The 22572-nt window shown below is 37.7% G+C and overlaps 1 protein-coding gene and 1 pseudogene across 1 annotated transcript; one reads left to right on the top strand and one right to left on the bottom strand.

The window, feature by feature from the left end:
• Nucleotides 1–237: 237 nt before the first annotated feature.
• On the top strand, nt 238–1197 carry LOC138085167 (olfactory receptor 5F1-like). The gene has a single exon (XM_068979347.1). It carries the CDS (start codon nt 238–240, stop codon nt 1195–1197), a length of 960 nt encoding a protein of 319 aa, XP_068835448.1.
• Nucleotides 1198–15117: 13920 nt separating this feature from the next.
• LOC138086249 (olfactory receptor 14K1-like) lies at nt 15118–16154 on the bottom strand (annotated as a pseudogene).
• Between the last annotated feature and the right edge of the window lie 6418 nt (nt 16155–22572).

Raw genomic sequence — 22572 nt, 5'->3', positions numbered from 1 at the left:
TCTTTAGTTTCTTCATTTGTAAAGTGGATTATTAGGCTATTGTTCTTTATCATTTATTTCCTAAATTAAATAAACTAAATCATGTCAAATTAAAGATGCCAATTATGTTTTTCCCATCATTAATTTTTAATTTTTCTTAATGGTGCATTATTATCATCAAAGAAAGAAAAATATAATATCCCTTTCTTGTTCATATTTTGGCTTTGTTGTTTCATTCCAGATTAGAGACAATGAGATATGAATGTGGCAAATCAAACAAGAGTGACAGAGTTTATTTTTCTGGGATTTTCTGGTGTTCTCTATCTAAGGCTTGCATTATTTGTGATGTTTCTTACTGTATATCTTCTCTCTCTCGTGGGAAACACCCTCATCATCTTCATTGTTCTCATGGATTCCAGACTCCAAACACCCATGTATATTTTCTTAGGAAATTTGTCATTTCTGGAGATCTGGTACACGACAGCCACAGTGCCTAAATTGCTGGCCACTTGTCTCTCACAGGTTGTTACCATTTCCGTTTCTGGTTGTATAACCCAGTACTACTTTTTTTTCTCTATGGGGGCTACAGAGTGCATCCTGTTGGCTGTGATGGCCTATGATCGCTATGTGGCCATATGCAGCCCTCTAAGATACTCATTCCTCATGAATCTTCAGGTATGCCTATGGTTTTCAGCTGGATCTTGGATTGGGGGCTTCATTGCCCCTGTTCTACCTACTGTACTTGTCTCTTATTTAAATTTTTGTGGCTCTCAGAAGATCAATCATTTCTTCTGTGACTCAGAACCAATTTTTCAACTCTCCTGCTCAGATACATTCCTGGTGGAGGCCTTGGGTTACACATGTACCTCTGTTGTGATTCTAAGTTCTTTTCTTCTCACTATGTCTTCCTATGGACACATTGTGGTCGCAATAATCAAGCTATCTTCTCGAGAGGCTCGGAAGAAAACTTTCTCCACCTGTGCCTCCCACCTCACTGTGGTCACCATCTATTATGGCACCATTATTTTTGCCTATGTTCGCCCTCCAGCCGAGCACAACTTTACCATGGGTAAAGTAGTCTCAGTGTTCTATTGTGTGGTCACCCCACTTTTAAATCCTCTTGTATACACCCTAAGAAACAAAGATGTGAAGAAAGCCTTCAGAAAAGTTATAGAAAGAAAGAGATTGCTCTTGGCCAGACATATCCAAGAGATGTGAGAGATCAATTAATATGAAAAAGCTAGAATGGATTACCACATTACATATGCAAATGGTAAATATAAAAATTATATTATAAAATTGATGCTACCTAATATGGATATTTTTGCACTTCACATTTTGGTTTGAATTCAACTGAAATAGATATTTGGTAATTAGTGTTTAAGAATACTTTGTTGCAAAGCTATAGTGATAAGGAGATAAATACACGAAGTTCCTCCTCACAAGCACTTACAGTGGGAAAATTGGCTGGTAAGTTCTAAGCAATTGTTTGGCCAATTTTATAAAAATCTACACCTTAGTAGTAACTATTAATACAAGCTAAAAATTGTTTCTAAGGCAGTGTTACTCCACGTGGTTGATTGTCTATCATAAATATATCATTTTGTACATTAAAATAGTTTGATCAATAAACACTTGTTAAATAAATATAGTGAGCCAGACACTATTCTTAAGTATGAATGTTTATATATGTAAATAAACACATAGACAATTTCTTTAGAAATATATCAGGAAAATATTAGATAATTTAAAATTTTTAGATGTTTTACACAATTTTAAATATTAAGAAAGGTAACATGATGGAAGAAAAGATTTAGAACTGGACTATACAAGTATTGAGTATCTAACATGATAAAACAAATTTCTTAGGTTTTTATAAAATATTCAAGCAGATAATCATTTCAGCATGTACTAACGCATTTTGGAGCAACAGAAAAGTGGAAAATGGGGAAAAAATATGTTTATATTATCATGTTCATTTTTTTGTGTTAATTGAGATGCTTCACATTTTTTAATAATTTTGGCACAGCTTCCCTGGTGGCACAGAGGTTAAAGCATCTGCCTGCAATGTGGGAGACCTGGGTTCAGTCCCTGGGTTGGGAATATCCCCTGGAGAAGGAAATGGCAACCCACTCCAGTATTCTTGCCTGGAGAATCCCATGGTTGGAGGAGCTTGGTGGTCCATGGGTCGCAAAGAGTCGGACACGACTGAGCGACTGAACTGAACTGAACTGAGGACGGGGGGAGCCTGGTGGGCTGCCGTCTATGGTGTCACACAGAGTCGGACATGACTGAAGCGACTTAGCAGCAGCAGCAGCAGCAGCACTCTTTTAAGCAATCAAAGTATTCAACAATCTATTTTTAATGGCAAGATTATATAATTAAATCATGAATTGCTTGCACATGCCAATGCCTGAAATTTTTATTTGTTTAAATTTTTACATATTTTCTGTGTATATTAAAACTACAAGATTTTTTTTCTGAATGCCTAGTTTTTATTTTGTTTATCTTACACTTTGTTGGAAACTATTGTCACAATCACTGGTTCATATAAATGAAAAATGTATGCCATACTTCAACATTTTTCTAATCCTTCTTTTGCCATCAGAATAATAGAGCAATATGCAAATTCTCACAATAACAGTGAAATGTCTTGTGTCATTAGATAAGTATTTCTGTATATCATTCTTCTACAGGGATTAAAAAGTTCTTCTGTACATTTCTGTCCTACAGTTAAGCTAAAGTATTGAACTAACAAAAGAAAAATACACAGGATAAAATCATATACATTTTGTTCTAATTTTTTTTTACATGTGCTTAAGTGTCTTCAAAAGGAAACCAAATGTCAAAGAATGATAACTCCTCAGCCAGTTTTACAATGATTAAGTCATTTGTTGCTGAATTCCAGTGCACCCTGAGAGCAAATATAAGGCACTTTGTACTTTGAAAAAAGTGTACCACTAAGATGGTTAGATTTACATCTCTGAAAAAATTTTAATGAATTCAGATTTTTGCATCATTCCTTAATATAGAGAAGGCACTAAACTGATAAACTGTGGTGTCTGCTCCTTGTGTCTAGCAGTAAACTTTTACCAAGATGTATGCTTGATTACATGCATTCTTTAGCCAAAAATCATATACATATATAATCATATACACATATATGAATAATCATAGACACACACTGTCTTCTCCATTATCTCTTTAGATTTGTCTTCTCAGAGTTATTGAGAGAATATCTCTGAGGATACAGTCATAAGTAAGATCCTGTGCAAACATTTAACTCATATCTCTCTCTTTTTTAAATTTAAATTTATTTATTTTAATTGGAGGCGAATTACTTTACAATATTGTATTGGTTTTGCCATACATTGACATGAATCCACCACGGGTATACTCATGTTCCCCATCCTGAACCCCGCTCCCACCTCCCTCCCCATACCATCCCTCCGGGTCATCCCAGTGCACCAGCCCCAAGCATCCTGTATCCTGCATCGAACCTGGACTGGTGATTCGTTTCGTATATGATATTATACATGTTTCAATGCAATTCTCCCAAATCATCCCACCCTCTCCCTCTCCCACAGAGTCCAAAATCTGTTCTATACATCTGTGTTTCTTTTGCTGTCTCACATACAGGGTTATTGTTACCATCTTTCTAAATTCCACATATATGTGTTAGTATACTGTATTGGTGTTTTTCTTTCTGGCTTACTTCACTCTGTATGATTGGTTCCAGTTTCATCCACCTCATTAGAACTGATTCAAGTGTATTCTTTTTAATGGCTGAGTAATACTCCATTGTGTATATGTACCACAGCTTTCTTATCCATTCATCTGCTGATGGACATCTAGGTTGCTTCCATGTTCTGGCTATTATAAACATTGCTGCGATGAACATTGGGGTACACGTGTCTCTTTACATTCTGGTTTCCTCAGTGTGTATGCTCAGTAGTGGGATTGCTGGGTCATAAGGCAGTTCTATTCCCAGTTTTTTAAGGAATCTCCACACTGTTCTCCATAGTGGCTGTACTAGTTTGCATTCCCACCAACAGTGTAAGACAGTTCCCTTTTCTCCACACCCTCTCCAGCATTTATTGCTTGTGGATTTTTGGAGAGTAGCCATTCTGATTGGCATGAAATGGTACCTCATTGTGGTTTGATTTGCATTTCTCTGATAATGAGTGATGTTGAGCATCTTTTCATGTGTTAGCCATCTGTACGTCTTCTTTGGAAAATGTTCGTTTAGTTCTTTGGCCCATTTTTTAATTGAGTCGCTTATTTTTCTGGAATTGAGCTTCATAAGTTGCTTGTATATTTTTGAGATTAGTTGTTTGTCAGTTGCTTCATTTGCTATTATTTTCTCCCATTCTGAAGGCTATCTTTTCACCTTGCTTATAGTTTCCTTTGTTGTGCAGAAGCTTTTAATTTTAATTCGGTCCCATTTGTTTATTTTTGCTTTTATTTCCAGTATTCTGGGAGGTGTGTCATAGAGGATCCTGCTGTGATTTATGTTGGAGAGTGTTTTGCCTATGTTCTCCTCTAGGAGTTTTATAGTTTCTGGTCTTAAAGTTTAGATATTTAATCCATTTTGAGTTTATTTTTGTGTATGGTGTTACAAAGTGTTCTAATTTCATTCTTTTACAAATGGTTGACCAGTTTTCCCAGCACCACTTGTTAAAGAGATTGTCTTTTCTCCGTTGTATATTCTTGCCTCCTTTGTCAAAGATAAGGTGTCCATGGGTGTGTGGATTTATCTCTGGGTTTTCTATTTTGTTCCATTGATCTATATTTCTGTCTTTGTGCCAGTACCATACTTTCTTGATGACTGTGGCTTTGTAGTAGAGCCTGAAGCCAGGCAGGTTGATTCCTCCAGTTCCATTCTTCTTTCTCAAGATTGCTTTGGCTATTTGAGGTTTTTTGTATTTCCATAAAAATTGTGAAATTATTTGTTCTAGCTCTGTGAAAAATACTGTTGGTAGCTTGACAGAGATTGCATTGAATCTATAGATTGCTTTGGGTAGCATACTCATTTTCACTATGTTGATTCTTCTGATCCATGAACATGGTATATTTCTCCATCTATTAGTGTCTTTGATTTCTTTCACCGGTGTTCTATAGTTTTCTATATATAGGTCTTTAGTTTCTTTGGATAGATTTATCCTAAGTTTTTTATTCCTTTCATTGCAATGGTGAATGGAGTTGTTTCCTTAATTTCACTTTTATTTTCTCATTATTAGTGTATAGGAATGCAAGGGACTTTTGTGTGTTGTTTTTATATCCTGCAACTTTATTTTATTCATTGATTAGCTCTAGTAATTTTCTGGTGGAGTCTTTAGGGTTTTCTATGTAGAGGATCATGTCATTTGCAAACAGTGAGAGTTTTACTTCTTATTTTCCAGTTTGGATTCCTTTTATTTCTTTTTTCTCCTCTGATTGCTGTGGCCAAAGCTTCCAAAACTATGTTGAATAGTAGTGGTGAAAGTGGGCACCCTTGTCTTATTCCTGACTTTAGGGGAAATTCTTTCAATTTTTCACCATTGAGGATAATGTTTGCTGTGGGTTTGTCATATATAGTTTTTATTATGTTGAGGTATGTTCCTTCTCTGCCTGATTTCTGGAGACTTTTTATCATAAATGGATGTTGAATTCTGTCAAAGGCTTTCTCTGCATCTATTGAGATAATCATATGGCTTTTATTTTTCAATTCGTTGGTGTGGTGTATTACATTTAATTGATTTGTGGATATTGAAGAATCCTTGCATCCCTGGGATAAAGCCCACTTGGTCATGGTGTATGATCTTTTTAATTTATTATTGGATTCTGACTCCTAGAATTTTGTTAAGGATTTTTGCATCTATGTTCATCAGTGATATTGGCCTGTAGTTTTCTTTTTTTGTGGCATCTTTGTCAGGTTTTGGTATTAGGGTGATGGTGGCCTCATATAATGAGCTTGGAAGTTTACCTTCCTCTGCAATTTTCTGTAAGAGTTTGAGTAGGATAGGTGTTAGCTCTTCTCTAAATTTTTGGTAGAATTCAGCTGTGAAGCCGTCTGGACCTGGGCTTTTGTTTGCTGGAATATTTCTGATTACAGTTTCAATTTCTGTGCTTGTGATGGGTTTGTTAAGATTTTCTATTTCTTCCTGGTTCAGTTTTGGAAAGTTGTACTTTTCTAAGAATTTGTCTTTTCCTTCAGAGTTGCCCATTTTATTGGCATATAATTGTCGATAGAAGTCTCTTATGAACCCTTGTATTTCTGTGTTGCCTGTTGTGATCTCTCCATTTTCATTTCTAATTTTATTGGTTTGATTTTTCTCCCTTTGTTTCTTAATGAGTCTGGCTAATGGTTTGTCAATTTTATTTATCGTTTCAAAGAACCAGCTTTTGGCTTTGTTGATTTTTGCTATGGTCTCTTTTGTTTCTTTTGCATTTGTTTCTGCCCTAATTTTTAAGATTTCTTTCCTTCTACTAACCCTGGGGTTCTCCATTTCTTCCTTTCCTAGTTGCTTTAGGTGTAGAATTAGGTTATTTATTTACTTTTTTCTTGTTTCTTGAGGTATGCCAGTATCGCTATGAACTTTCCTCTTAGCACTGCTTTTACAGTGTCCCACAGGTTTTGAGTTGTTGTGTTTTCATTTTCATTCGTTTCTATGCATATTTTGATTTCTTTTTTGATTTTTTCTGTGATTTGTTGGTTATTCAGCAGCGTGTTGTTCAGCCTCCATATGTTGAAATTTTTAATAGTTTTTCTCCTGTAATTGAGATATAATCTTACTGCATTGTGGTCAGAAAAGATGCTTGGAATGATTTCAATTTTTTTTTAAATTTACTAAGGCTAGATTTATGGCCCACGATGTGATTTATCCTGGAGAAGTTTTCGTGTGCACTTGAGAAAAAGGTGAAATTGATTGTTTTGGGGTGAAATGTCCTATAGATATCAATTAGGTCTAACTGGTGTATTGTATCATTTAAAGTTTGCGTTTCCTTGTTAATTTTCTGTTTAGTTGATCTTTCCATAGGTGTGAGTTGTGTATTAAAGTCTCCCACTATTATTGTGTTATTGTCAATTTCCCCTTTCATACTTGTTAGCATTTGTGTTACATATTGTGGTGCTCCTATGTTGGGTGCATATATATTTATAATTGTAATATCTTCTTCTTGGATTGATCCTTTAATCATTATGTAGTGGCCTTGTCTCTTTTCACAGCCTTTGTTTTAAAGTCTATTTTATCTGATATGAGTATTGCTACTCCTGCTTTCTTTTGGTCTCTATTTGCGTGGAATAATTTTTTCTATCCCTTTGCTTTCAGTCTGTGTGTGTCCCCTGTTTTGAGGTGGGTCTCTTGTAGACAACATATATAGGGGTCTTTTTTTTTGTATCCATTCAGGCAGCCTTTGTCTTTTGGTTGGTGCATTCAACTCATTTACATTTAAGGTAATTATTGATAAGTATGATGCCATTGCCATTTACTTTACTGTTTTGGGTTCGAGTTTATACACCCTTTTCATGTTTCCTGTCGAGAGAAGATCCTTTAGCATTTATTGAAGAGCTGGTTTGGTGGTGCTAAATTCTCTCAGCTCTTGCTTGTCTGTAAAGCTTTTGATTTCTCCTCCATATTTGAATGAGATCCTTGCTGGGTATAGTAATCTGGGGTGTAGGTTATTTTCTTTCATCACTTTAAGTATGCCTTGTCATTCCCTCCTGGCCTGAAGAGTTTCTATTGAAAGATCAGCTGTTATCCTTATGGGAACCCCCTTGTGTATTATTTGTTGTTTTTCCCTTGCTGCTTTTAATATTTGTTCTTTGTGTTTGATCTTTGTTAATTTGATTAATATGTGTCTTGGGGTGTTTCGCCTTGGGTTTATCCTGTTTGGGACTCTCTGGGTTTCTTGGACTTGGGTGATTATTTCCTTCCCCATTTTAGGGAAGTTTTCAACTATTATCTCCTCTAGTATTTTCTCATGGTCTTTCTTTTTGTCTTCTTCTTCTGGGGCTCCTATGATTTGAATGTTGGGGTGTTTAATATTGTGCTAGAGGTCTCTGAGATTGTCCTCATTTCTTTTAATTCATTTTTCTTTGTTCCTCTCTGATTCATTTCTTTGTACCATTCTATCTTCTACTTCACTAATCCTATTTTCTCCTCCGTTATTCTACTATTTTTTGCCTCCAGAGTGTTTCTGATCTCATTTATTGCACCATTAATCATATATTGATTCTTTTTTATTTCTTCTAGGTCCTTGTTAAACCTTTCTTGCATCTTCTCAATCCTTGTCTCCAGGCTATTTATCTGTGATTCCATTTTGATTTCAAGATTTTGGATCATTTTCACTATCATTATTCAGAATTCTTTCTCAGGTAGATTCCCTATCTCTTCCTCTTTAGTTTGGTTTGGTGGGCATTTACCTGTTGGGTATTCCTCTGTCTCTTCATCTTGTTTATATTGTTGAGATTGGGGTGGCTTTTCTATATTCTGGCAGTTTGTGGAGTTCTGTTTATTGTGGAGTTTCCTCACTGTGGGTGGGGTTGTATCAGTGGCTTGTCAAGGTTTCCTGGTTAGGGAAGCTTGTGTTGGTGTTCCGGTGGGTGGAGCTGGATTTCTTCTCTCTGGAGTGCAATGAAGTGACCAGTAATGGGTTATGAGATGTCAATGTTTTTCGAGTAACTTTGGGCAACCTGTATATTGAAGCTCGGGGCTGTGTTCCTGTGTTGCTGGGGAATTTGCGTGATATGTCTTGCTCTGGAACCTGTTGGCCCTTGGGTGGTGCTTGGTTTCAGTGTAGGTATGGAGGCATTTGATGAGCTCCTGCCGATTAATGTTCCCTGGAGTCAGGAGTTCTCTGGTGTTCTCAGGATTTGGACTTAAGCCTCCTGCTTCTGGTTTTCAATCTTATTTTTACAATAGTCTCAAGACTTCTCCATCTATGAAGTACCATTGATAAAATGTCTAGGTTAAAGGTGAAAAATTTCTCCACCGTGAGGGACACCCAGAGTGGTTCATCAAGTTACATGGAGAAAAGAAGAGGGAGGAGGGAGTTAGAGGTGACCCAAATGAGATGAGGTGGAATCAAAAGAGGAGAGAGCAAGCTAGCCAGTAATCACTTCCTTATGTGTGCTCCACAGTCTGACCACTCAAAGATGTTCATGGAGTTATGCAGAGAAGAGAAGAGGGAAGAAGGAGACAGAGGTGGCCAGGAGGATAAAGGGGGGAATCAAAAGGAAAGAGACAGATCCAGCCAGTAATCAGTTCCCTAAGTGTTCTCCACCATCTGGAACACAAAAAGAGATTCACAGAGTTGGGTACAGAAGAGAAGGGGGAGAGAGGAGACAGAGGTGACATGGTGGAGAAAAAGGAGAGTCCAAAGGCGGAGAGAGCAGTCAAGCCAGTAATCTTGCTCCCAAGTAAAAATGGGTACTGAAGATTGGGTTCTTAAAGGTACAAAATTGATAACAAATCCCAAAAAGCAAAGATTAAAAATCTAGAGTAGAGGTTGGATTTTCAAAAATACAATATTAAAGAAAAGAAGGAAAAAAAGAAAAAAACAAAGTCACAAAAATTATAAATAAATATATATATATTATATATATGAAGTTTGCTTTTAAAAATAGGGTCCTTTTTTTTGCAAAGTAATAGTAGGTTATAAAAATGAAAATTGAAGGAGTAATAGAGGACTTAAAAATTAAAAAAGAAAAAAATGATCATAAAAATAGCAAAAAATATATCTAGGACTTTCTCTGGTGTTGTTGTGGGCAGTGTGGGGTCAGTTCATTTTTGGATAGTTCCTTGGTCTGGCTTGTATTTCTCAAGATCTATAGGCCCCTTCCTATGTAGTCGGTACTAACTACAGGGTTTTAATCTACTGCAGCTGTCACTTCCAAGGCAGTTCCCTCTGTTTTAGCTTCTTCTGTTTGCTGATCTCTTCAGTGTCTGATTTCCGTCCTAACACAAGGGGGGCAGTGGTGGACACTTTTTTTAGGCTCACTTGTTCAGTCGCACTGTGGGGAGGGAGGGACTCTGCAAACAAATAACACTGGCGTGTGCTCACTGTGCCTTAGCCATACTGGGCCTGCCCCCGCTCACAGTACATGTGCTCTCCCTGCCCACACTGCTCAGGCTCTAGGTTGCTCCACGGAGAACCGTCCAAGGCAGGCCCTCCCAGGTCTAAGCTGCTCAGGTTCAGGCATTGGAGTAGTCCTCAGAGGCACAGACTCAGTTGGACCTGCGTTTTGTGCCCTTCCCAGGTCCAAGCAGCTCAGCTGATGAGGTGTTTAGTGAGTGCAGTTGCAGCGACTTATCGCCTCCCCCATCCCTGCCGCTCGGTTTTCTGGGTGTACAACCGGTGCACCTTCTCAGGTGGATGTTGACCGTCCAGAATACCAAGAAGTCTTAGTTAGCAAAGAAATTTGCTTGCAGTTTGGTAGATAATGTCTCTCTGGGGCTGCGATTGCCTCCTTCTGGCTCTGGCTGCCTGTCACCGGAGGGGGGTGGTCTGCAGCCGGCTATTTCTGTTTAGTCCTTTGTTCTGTACACGGGCCTGGCAGTGTCTTAGGTCAGAGCTGGCTTTTCGCGTGATAGCTATCCCACAGTCTGGTTTGCTAGCCCAAGATAGTTCGCTCAGATTGCCCTAGGGGCATTCAGGCTTGGTCCTTACTCTAAGCAATGCAGCCGGCGCCTCCCTGCCCAGGCCCCGCTTGCTAGTGGCAGGTGCAGGTATCTGCACTGCTTCTCCGCTGGGGGAGTTACCATTGGGCTCGTAATCTGTGAGGTTTCATTATTTATTTATTTTTTCTCCCTGTTATGTTGCCCTCTGTGCTTGCAAGGCTCGCCACAGACTTGGCAGTGAGTGTTTCCTGGTGTTTGGAAACCTCTCTTTTTAAGACTCCCTTCCTGGGACAAAGCTCCACCCCTACCTCTTTTGTCTCTTTTTTTGTCTTTTATATTTTTCCTACCTCATTTCAAAGACAACGAGCTGCTTTTCTGGGTGCCTGATGTCCTCTGCCAGCATTCAGAAGCTGTTTTGTGAAATTTATTCAGTGTTTAAATGTTCTTTTGATGAATTTGTTGGGGAGAAAGTGGTCTCCCCATCCTATTCCTCAGCCATCTTAGGACCGCTGGCTCATATCTCTTATATTATGCATTTTTCTTCATGCCAACAGAATGCAGAAGTTGTTAGGCCCCAAATCATATACAACTTAAAAAAAAAAAAATCATAAGCTGTGGCAGTGTGACAAAAGAAAGATGCTAGGGTAAGGGACACTAAGTTGCAAGGCAGTGATATTTTGATAGATTTATTTTAAAGTTTCATTTTGATATTAACTCCCAGATTCCACTGATAAGGGTTTTCTTCTCCTCCTGGGACTGGTAGACACCTTCCAAAGGGAAATATTATGACCTGCATTTAGATAGGAATGGAAAAGCCATGGAGTTTTTTGTGTGGCTGCTGTTTCTCAAGTGCTTAAAAGCTAAAAAAAAAAAAAGGGGGGGAATATTTTCTTATTCTATTTGTGGGGGTAATCTTTCTAAATACAATTCTTTGGCAGAGTGCATATCCATATCTTCCTCCTTTTATCATATCATTTATCCCAATAATATTTTTTTTTCATTACAGAAAGCCAGAAGCTGTGGGTGGCTTTGAGTCATTCATAAAGAATTTGTTACTTAATTCAACTACAATCTAATAATACATAAAGAAGTTTGCCTGTTCCATTTACTTATATCTATCTCGGTTTATTTTGGTTGTTGTTGTTCAGTTTCTAAGTTGTGTCCAACTTTTTTCCTCTGCATGGACTGCAGTACACCACTCTACCTTGTCCTTCACTATCTCTTGGAGTTTGCTCAAACTCATGTCCATTGTATCAATGATCTCATATTTATATGTTTGTAAACTCTTTGGTCTTACTTTGAAAAACTGCAACAAGTGTGATTTCACTGGAAAGCAGTATACATGTTAATATGCATCACATTTCCTATTGGCTTCCCTGGTAGGTCAGTTGGTAAAAAATCTGCCTGCAGTGTGGGAGACCCAGATTTCATCCCTGGGTTGAGAAGATCCCCTGGAGAAAGGAATGGCTACCCACTCCAGTATTCTTGCCTCAAGAATTCCATGGACAGAGGAGCCTGGGGGGCTACAGACCATGGGATTGCAAAGAGTTGGACACAACTAAAGTGACTTAGCATGCATGCACTCTTTATAAAACAATGTAACAGCATATAGCAAAATGCAAACCTGAGTCAATATAAAAAAGAGAAAAAGTAAAAAATAAAGTCAAACAATAATTAATTTTATTGTAAAAGTAGGAATATTTGATAAAATTTTGTAAAAAACAAAGGAAATAAATATTTTATAGATTTTGAGTTTATTTTTGTGTATGATGAGAGGGTGTGTTCTAACTTTATTGATTTACATGCAGCTTTTCCAACACCCTTTCCAACTTTTCCAACACCATTTGCTGAAGAGACAGTCTTTCTGCCATTTTATATTCTTACCTCCTTTTTTGAAGTTTGTGATTTTATTTCTGATATCTCTATTCTGCTCCACTCATCCACATGTTTGTTTTTGTGGCAATATTATACTATTTGATTAATGTATCTTTATAGCATTGTCAAGTATGGATGGGTTATGCCACCTACTTTGTTATTTTTTCCTTAGGATTATTTTGGTAATTTTGGGTCTTTTATGGTTTCATATAAATTTTAGGATCATTTTTTCTGGTTATGTGAAAACTGACAAGGATAATTTGATAGAGGTCACATTAAATCTGTAGATTGTTGTGAGTAATGTGGTCATTTTAACATTGTCAATTCTTGCAATCCAAGAGCTTGGGATATCTCTCCATTTCTTTGAGTCATCCTCAATTTCCTTTGTTAATGTTTTATAGTTACAGTACACAAGTATTTCACTTTCTTGTTCAGGTTTTTATTTTTGGTATGATCTTAAAAGATATTTTATTTTTATATTCCCCTTTTCCTATATCATTGTTAGTGTAAAGAAACTCAACTGATTTCTCTGTGTTAATCTTGTATCTTGCTACCGTTCTCAATTTATTTATTACTAGTTCTAATGATTTTTGTTTGGAGTCTTTAATGTTTTCTATAGAAAGTACCATGTTATTTGCATATAATGACAATTTCACCTCTTTCTTTCTATTTGGATACATTTATTTTATTTTCGTATCTGATGTACTAGAACTTCTAATACAATGTTGAATAGAAGTGATGACATTGGACACTTGTCATCCACAGTGATGGACATTGCTGTCTTGTACTAGATTTTAGTGATATGGATTTTAACACTTCCCCATTGAGTATTAAATTGGCTATAACTGTCATAAATTAGTTTTATTGTGTTGGAGTTATGTTTCCTCTATACCCACTTTGCTAAGGATTTTTATCATGAATGGATGTTGAATTTTATCAGGTTCTTTTACATCTATTGAGATAATAATGTTGATGTGGTGTTGACTGAGTTGCATATGTTGAACCATCCTTGTGAACTTTGGATGAATTCCACTTGGTTGTGGTGTATGATCTTTTTTATGTGGTGTTGGATTCAGTTTGCTAATACTTGTTGAGATTTTTGCTGCATGTTCATTAAAGATATTGGTCTGTAGTTTTCTATTTTGATGATATCTATCTGATTTTGGCATCAGGATGATGTTCCTTTTGTAGAATGTCTTTGGGAGTGTTCTCTCCTTCAGATTTTGGAAGATTTAGAGAAGGATCAGTATAAGTTCTTCTTTGTATGTTTGATAGCATTCACCAGTGAAGGCATCTGGTCCTGGAGTTTTGTTTATAGGGAGCTTTTATTATTATTATTATTATTATTACAGATTCTATTTCACTTCTAGACATCAGTCTGTTCAAATTACCTATTTCTTCTTGATTCAATTTTAGTGGGCTGTATGCTGCTAGAAACTTGTCCATTTCTTCTAGATTGTTACATTTGTTGGCATATAATCATTCTTAATATTCTCTTCTTTTAGTATTTTCATGATATTGGCCATTATGTCTCCCTTCCCCCCCCCCCCCCTTTCTTTGTTTCTTTATGTTCACTCTCTTTTCCTCCTTTCGAGCCTGGCCAGAGGTTTGACAATTCTGTTTCCCTTTTCAAATAATAAGCTATTGGTTTTATTCATTTCTTCTATTATTTTTATCTCTACTTTATTTCCTCTCTCATAGTCATTATTTCCTTTGTTTTTCTGACTTTAGGTTTTGTTTGTTCTTTAGCTTTTTAGGTGGGAGGTTAGGTTGTTTATTTGAGGTTTTTTGTTTGTTTGTTTTCTGAGGACATCTTGTATTACTAAGAATTTCCCTGTAAGGGGAAGTTTTGCTGCATCACATAGATTTTATGAGGTTCTGTTTTCACTATCATTTGTCTCTAGCTATTTTTAAATTTCCTCTTTGATTTCATCATTGTGCATGCTCAATTGTGTTCAACCATTTGCAACCTCATGGACTGTAGCACACTATGCTCTTTTGTCCATGAATTTTCCAGACAAGAATACTGGAATGGGTTGCCATTCATCATTGACCCATTGGTTTTTTAGTAGCATATTGTTTTGTTTTCAGGCAATGTTTTGGGTTTTTTCCCTCATTTTTTTTTCCTGTGGTTTATTTCTAGTTTCAGGACATTGTCATCAGAAAATATGCTTAAAATAAATTCCATGCACTTAAATTATTTGAGACGTATATTGTACCCTAGTATATAGTCAATCCTAGAGAATGTTCCATTGTACTTGAAAATAACATGTATTTTGGGGGAGTCTGGATGAAGTGTACTGAAAATATTGATTAAATCTAACTATTCTATAGTTTCATTTAGAGTCTGGTTGCCTTATTGATTTTCTTTCTAGAATGAATCTGTTCATTGATGTGAGTGGAGTATTAAAGTCTCTTTCAATTTTTTCAACTTCTCCCTTTATATCTGTTAGTATTTATTTTATGTATTTGGGTGCTTCTATATTAGATCCTGGAGAAGGGAATGGCAACCCATTCCAGTATTCTTGCCTGGAGAATCCCATGGATGGAGGAGCCTGGTGGGCTGCAGTCCATGGGGTCGCTAAGAGTTGGATACGACTGAAGTGACTTAGCACCAGCAGCAGCAGTGTACATTTGTGGAAAATTATGAATATCTTATCCTTTATTGATCAGAATTCTCTAATAGAAATAATTTCAAACAGCTTGTTAATAGCAGAATAAAAAAGAAAATCCTACTTCCTAACTTCAGCTTTAATCTTCTTTTCATTACTCCACTGCTTCTAACATTCCACAGGACTTTACTAGAGCTGATTTAATGTCCTTATTCTTCAGACAATAGATAACACGGTTCAAGATTGGGGGTACCACAGAATAGAACACAGACACCAGCAAGTCTAGAAGAGAAGGATTGTTGGATGGTGGCTTTAAATAAGCAGCAGCACCCATTAAAAGGAATGCAATCACAACAATGAGGTGAGGCAGGCAGGTAGCAAAGGCTTTGGACTGGTTCACTCTGGTTCGGATCCTCAACAGAGTGGAAAAAATATACACATAGGAGAGCACAATGCAAACTAAACATGAAAATGTGTAACAGACCCCAATGGGCATGCTGACAGTAATAGTTGCGTGTTCTTGAGAACAAGTGAGTTTTAGTAAGGCAAGAACATCACAAAAGAACTGATGTATCTTGTTGGACCCACAAAATTTCAAAGAGAATGTCCTAGTGGAGTACAGTATTCCCAAGGATCCACCATTGAACCAGGACACAGCCATCAACTGGACACTGGTCCTTTTGATCATGACAGCCTCATAATGCAGAGGGCAACAGACGGCAACATAGCAGTCATAGGACATCACACTGAGGATACCAGTCTCTGACCCAGCCATTAGTACTAACAGGAAAAGCTGTAACACGCATTCCAGTTAAGAGATGGATTCAGTAAAGGTGATGCAGCTGAAAATAAATTTGGGGACGGTGGTAGAAATAAGGCACAGATCTAAAAAGGACAAATGCCTGAGGAAAAACTACACTGGTGTGTGGAGGTGTTGGGAAAGAATTGTGAGGGAGATAATAATTAAATTCTCCAACATAGATACTAGGTAGATCAGTGAGAAGACCCCAGCCTGCAGCCTCAGTAGCATCTGATTCTGAGTAAATCTCACAAGCATGAATTCCATTGTCAGTGTTTGATTCATCATATTTTAAAAGTATAAGCCACCTAAAAATAAAGAAAAATTATATTAACATAACATGAAATGTCCGTTGTTTCTTTATTTTTGAAATATATATTCTTTAACATTATGTGCTAAACAGAAAGTTTTTAAGTGCCACATTCATAGTCATAATTATAGCTGGCTTAGGTATAAAATTATCGGTATTACAATTCAATATGGGGTTTCACAGTGGCAATAGTGATAAAGACAATGCAGGTAAGATGTAAGACATGCTGGTTCAAACCCTGGATCTGGAAGCTCCGTTGGAGAAGGGAAAGGCTAATCACTCCAGTATTCTTGCCTGCAGAAACCCATGGACCAAGGAGCCTTGTGAGCTACAGTTCATAGGGTCCCATAGAGTCAGACACACTTGAAGCGACTTAGTATGGCACAGCACAGTTCAATATCAGTCAGTCAGTCCAGTCGCTCAGTCGTGTCCGACTCTTTGCCACCCCATCAATCGCAGCACACCAGGCCTCTCTGTCCATCACCAACTCCCGGAGTTCACTCAGACTCACGTCCATCGAGTCAGTGATACTATCCAATCATCTCATCCTCTGTCGTCCCCTTCTCCTCCTGCCCCCAATCCCTCCCAACATCAGAGTCTTTTCCAATGAGTCAACTCTTCACTTGAGGTGGCCAAAGTACTGGACTTTCAGTTTAGTTTCATCATTAGTTTCAGTTTCATAATTCCTTCTAAAGAAATCCCAGGGCTGATCTCCTTCAGAATGGACTGGTTGGAATTCCTTGCAGTCCAAGGGACTCGCAAGAGTTTTCTCCAACACCACAGTTCAAAAGCATCAATTCTTCATGCTCAGCTTTCTTTACAGTCCAACTATAACATCCATACATGACCACTGGAAAAACCATAGCCTTAACTAGACGGACCTTTGTTGGCAAAGTAATGTCTCTGCTTTTGAATATGCTATCTAGGTTGGTCATAACTTTTCTTCCAAGGAGTATGCATCTTTTAATTTCATGGCTGCAATCACCATCTGCAGTGATTTTGGAGCCCAAAAAAATAAAGTCTGACACTGTTTCCACTGTTTCCCCATCTGTTTTCCATGAAGTGATGGGACCAGATGCCATGATCTTCGTTTTCTGAATGTTGAGCTTTAAGCCAACTTTTTCACTCTCCTCTTTCACTTTCATCAAGGGCTGTTTAGTTGCTCTTCAGTTCCTACCATAAAGGTGGTCTTATCTGCATATCTGAGGTTATTGATATTTCACCCGGCAATCTTGATTTCAGCTTGTGCTTCTTCCAGTCCAGTGCTTCTCATGATGTGCTCTGCATGTAAGTTAAATAAGCAGGGTGACAACATACAGCCTTGATGTACTCCTTTTCCCATTTGGAACCAGTCTGTTCTTTCATGTCCAGTTCTAACTGTTGCTTCCTGACCTGCATATAGGTTTCTCAAGAGGCAAGTCAAGTGGTCTGGTATTCCCATCTCTTTTAGAATCTTCCACAGTTTCTTGTGATCCACACAGTCAAAGGTTTTGGCATAGTCAATAAAGCAGAAATAGATGTTTTTCCGGAATGCTTGCTTTTTCCATGATCCAGCAGAGGTTGGCAATTTGATCTCTGGTTCGTCTGCCTTTCCTAAAACCAGCTTGAACATCTGGAAGTTCACAGTTCACGTATTGCTGAAGCCTGGACTGGAGAAATTTGGGCATGACTTTACTAGCATGTGAGATGAGTGCAATTGTGTGGTAGTTTGAGCATTCTTTGGCATTGCCTTTCTTTGGGATTGGAATGAAAACTGACCTTTTCCAGTCCTGAGGCCACTGCTGAGTTTTCCAAATTTGCTGGCATATTGAGTGTAGCACTCTCACAGTATCATCTTTCAGGATTTGAAATAGCTCAACTGGAATGCCATCACCTCCACTAGCTTTGTTCGTAGTGATGCTTTCTAAGGCCCACTTGACTGCATATTCCAGGATGTTTGGCTCTAGGTGAGTAATCACACCATCATAATTATCTTGGTTGTGAGGATCTTTTTTGTACAGTTCTTCTGTGTATTCTTGCCACCTCTTCGTAATATCTTCTGCTTCTGTTAGGTCCATACCATTTCTGTCCTTTATCGAGCCCATCTTTGCATGAAATGCTCCCTTAGTGTCTCTAATTTTCTTGAAGAGATCTCTAGTCTTTCCCATTCTGTTGTTTTCCTCTATTTCTTTGCATTGATCTCCGAGGAAGGCTTTCTTATCTCTTCTTGCTATTCTTTGGAACTTTGCATTCAGATGCTTATACCTTTCCTTTTCTCCTTTTCTTTTCACTTCTCTTCTTTTCACAGCTATTTGTAAGGCCTCCTCAGACAGCCGTTTTGCTTTATTGCATTTCTTTTCCATGGGGATGGTCTTGATCCCTGTCTCCTGTACAATGTCACGAAACTCAGTCCATAGTTCATCAGGCACTCTATCTATCAGATCTAGGCCCTTAAATCTATTTCTCACTTCCACTGTATAATCATAAGGGATTTGATTTAGGTCATACCTGAATGGTCTAGTGGTTTTCCCTACCTTTTTTAATTTAAGTCTGAATTTGCCAATAAGGAGTTCATGATCTGAACCACAATCAGCTCCTGGTCTTGTTTTTGTTGACTGTATAGAGCTTCTCCATCTTTGGCTGCCAAGAACATAATCAATCTGATTTCAGTTTTGACCATCTGGTGATGTCCATGTGTAGAGTCTTCTCTTGTGTTGTTGGAAGAGGGTGTTTGCTATGACCAGAGCAGTTTCTTGGAAAAACTCTATTAGTCTTTGCCCTGCTTCATTCCATATTCCAAGGCCAAATTTTCTTGTTACTCCAGGTGTTTCTTGACTTCCTACTTTTGCATTCCAGTCCCTTATAATGAAAAGGACATCTTTTTTTGGGTGTTAGTTCTAAAAGGTCTTGTAGGTCTTCTCAGAACCGTTCAACTTCAGCTTCTTCAGCATTATTGGTCAGGGCATAGACTTGGATAACTGTGATACTGAATGGTTTGCCTTGGAGATGAACAGAGATCATTCTGTCGTTTTTGAGATTGCATCCAGTTACTGCATTTCAGACTCTTGTTGACTATGGTGGCTACTCCATTTCTTCTGAGGGATTCCTGCCCACAGTAGTAGATATAATGGTCATATGAGTTACATTCACCCATTCCGGTCCATTTTAGTTCTCTGATTCCTAAAACGTCGACGTTCACTCTTGCCATCTCCTGTTTGACCACATCCAATTTGCCTTGATTCATGGACCTGACATTCCAGGTTCCTATGCAATATTGCTCTTTACAGCATCGTACCTTGCTTCTATCACCAGTCCCATCCACACCTGGGGATTGTTTTTCCTTTGGCTCCATCCCTTCATTCTTTCTGCTTTGGCTCCATCCCTTCATTCTTTCTAGAGTTATTTTTCCACTGATCTCCAGTAGCATATTGGGCGCTTACTGACCTGGAGAGTTCCTCTTTCAGTATCCTATCATTTTGCCTTTTCATACTCCTCATGGTGTTCTCAAGGCAAGAATACTGAAGTGGTTTGCCATTCCCTTCTCCAGTGGACCACATTCTGTCAGACCTCTCCACCATGACCTGCCTGTCTTGGATGACCACACTGGGCATGGCTTAGTTTCAGTGAGTTAGACATGGCTGTGGTCCTAGTGTGACCAGATTGACTAGTTTTCTGTGATTATGGTTTCAGTGTGTCTGCTTTCTGATGTCCTTTTGCAATACCTACTGTCTTATTTGAGTTTCTCTTACCTTGGTGTGGGGTAGCTCTTCACGGCTGCTCCAGCAAAGTGCAGCCACTGCTTCTTACCTTGGATGAGGGGTATCTCCTCACCACTGCTCCTCCTGACCTTGAATGTGGAATAGCTCCTCTAGGCCCTCCCACGCCTGCGCAGCCACCGCTCCCTGGACATGGGGTTGCTCCTCCCGACTGCTGCCCCTGGCCTCGGACGTGGGATAGCTCCTCTTGGCCGCTGCCCCTCCAGCATGGGGTCCTCTCGGCTTCTGCCCCTGACCTCAGACATGGGGTAGCTCCTCTCGGCCGTGCTCTGTGCATCATCGCAGCCACCCGCACTCAATATAATTTAACCTAAATTTATTGTGAAAGACTAAATTTCCCTTTTACGTCTCTCTCTAATTACTTAAAATTACTTTTGACTAAGTTTATTTCTAATGGGAATTTAAGAATTGACAGTGTGATAATTATTGAAGACCTTGGACATTTTTGTGTATAAATATTATCCTGGTTAATGTGGTTTTGGTGTCGGTTTTTCTGCTGATTGTATACTGAAATCTGTTAAAATTATTATTATGAGGTGATATTCTAATTTATTATTCAATTCCTATCAAAGGACACTAAGTTTGTACTCCATCTTTTTGTTAAAAAATAATTATTTGGTGAACATTTCATATTATGATTTATTTTCCTTTTAGTGAAAATATCTAGTATAGCACAAAGAAATTAGAAAGCTAACCTGGTAATTCTAACAAAATGGTTTACAAATGTATGGCGCCATTTTTTTATGAAAAGAGAACAACTTAAGTCTATAAGCCAGATATATAGCCTACTATATAAGGAAATAGTTAATTAATCTGAAGAAATAACATTAGAGATGTTGATTGCATCTAATGAGAAAAGCAGATTGTCTTCCTATTTTAAAGACAAACAGGGTTTATCATCCAAATTACTCATACACTCCAACATGAGGAAGGTCTGTGGTTACGTTTTCTTCTCTCAGATCATTTTTAACTTTAGAGTCTGATTTTACTTTAGTGTCACTTCAACAGCAATTTCTTTACTTCCCCATGAGCCTATTTTCTTTCCCAGTATTTATGTTTTTTATTGATCACTAATTTAAGAAAAATAATAATCTATCTATCCTCTGTACATAAGACACAACTTTCTATACATAAGGCTCTGACTAGATACTAACTACAAAAACATCAAGGATTCTTTCTTTACTCAACCATCTTAATCATGCATTCCTTTCTCTCAGACTTCTATGGAATCCCTGGTCCTGAGTCCATCTCTATTGCTTATGTCCCCAACTGTTGTATTTATATACCATGTAACTCTGCTATAGAATTTTTTTAAAGCTAAATGAAGTGGGAATTCATGATCATTAACCCACTGAGAATTTTCTACTTACAGAAAGTCTCTCATTCAGTTTAATTTCAGTGCCTTCATTATCTGAGCATCCTAGTGCCAAAACAGTGTTTTTGCAACTGAAACAAAGCAGAAATTATTCATTCTCCAAGTGACATTGAGTTAGATTCAAAGGTACTCTTGGGCTCCCCTGGTGGTTCAGATGGTAAGGAATCTACCTGCAATGCGGGAGACCTGGGTTCAATCCCTGGGTTGGGAAGATCCCCTGGAAGAGGGCTTGGCAACCCACTCCAGTATTATTACCTGGAGAATCCCCATGGACAGAAGAGCCTTGCGAGCTACAGTCTGTGGGACTGCAATGAGTCAGACATGATTAAGCAAAGCACAATCTTGTGCCCATATTGATGCTCCTTCTCTCAACCTGAAAAATTAAGCTCAGTTTTTCTGTTGATTTTCTTTACGTTGTTTCTGCACCTTTCAATGTAATGGTTTCTCAAGGTTTGGAAGTCTCACTTTGTTGATTTCTTCTTAATCTTTAATTCTGAAAAGTGCAAACTAAAACATGTACATATGATCTGACACTGCTGTTTTCCTCTCAAAATGTGGACATATTTTTAATTAGGAAGACCAATATATATTTTAACATCTGAAAGCCATGCATTCTGGTTTCATGATCATTATTGATATTTTTATAATAAATCATAATTGTTAACACTTCAAGATAAAATCTTCCTATTGCTTAATATGATTAAATTTAAAGCCAAAAATGCTCATATTCTCTAGTCTTATCTTATTGTAAAAATGGTCTGAAGCCATCTAATCCTAAACTGTATTATTGGGAAAATAAATAGCTATATTTTAACATAAAAATATGTTCATATAAATGTCAAGTCATTTAAAATTTCTAACAGACAACATGGAAGTTTCTCTCACTTTTATGCACTTTGGACAAGGAAATCCCTCTTTATGAAGATCTCTTGTAATAATAAGATTTTATTTTATTGAATACTATGATTTTATATTTCATTTTAAAAGTTAATGTGTTAATAGCGGAAAATTGAATAAATAGCATAGGAAAGAACATCTCATAGAAAAAGTAGGCATTGGATTTATTTTTCTTTTGATTAAAAGTAGGGGGAGTAGTGTAAAAGAGAGAGGACAAAAGGTGTTGAAAAAGTGAACTAAAATATAATTTAAATTTAGGAGGTTAAGTTAATGATGAAGAACCAGCCAGGACATCTAAGAAACCTGTCAAATACATATACACACCCCACAACATACACAGACATCATACACAGTGCATGCATACATGCA

Source organism: Capricornis sumatraensis, chromosome 9 (assembly GCF_032405125.1).
Source record: "Capricornis sumatraensis isolate serow.1 chromosome 9, serow.2, whole genome shotgun sequence".
Lineage (NCBI taxonomy): Eukaryota > Metazoa > Chordata > Mammalia > Artiodactyla > Bovidae > Capricornis > Capricornis sumatraensis.
The sequence above is the reverse complement of the archived record's forward strand: the minus strand, read 5'-3'. Positions and strand labels throughout refer to the sequence as shown.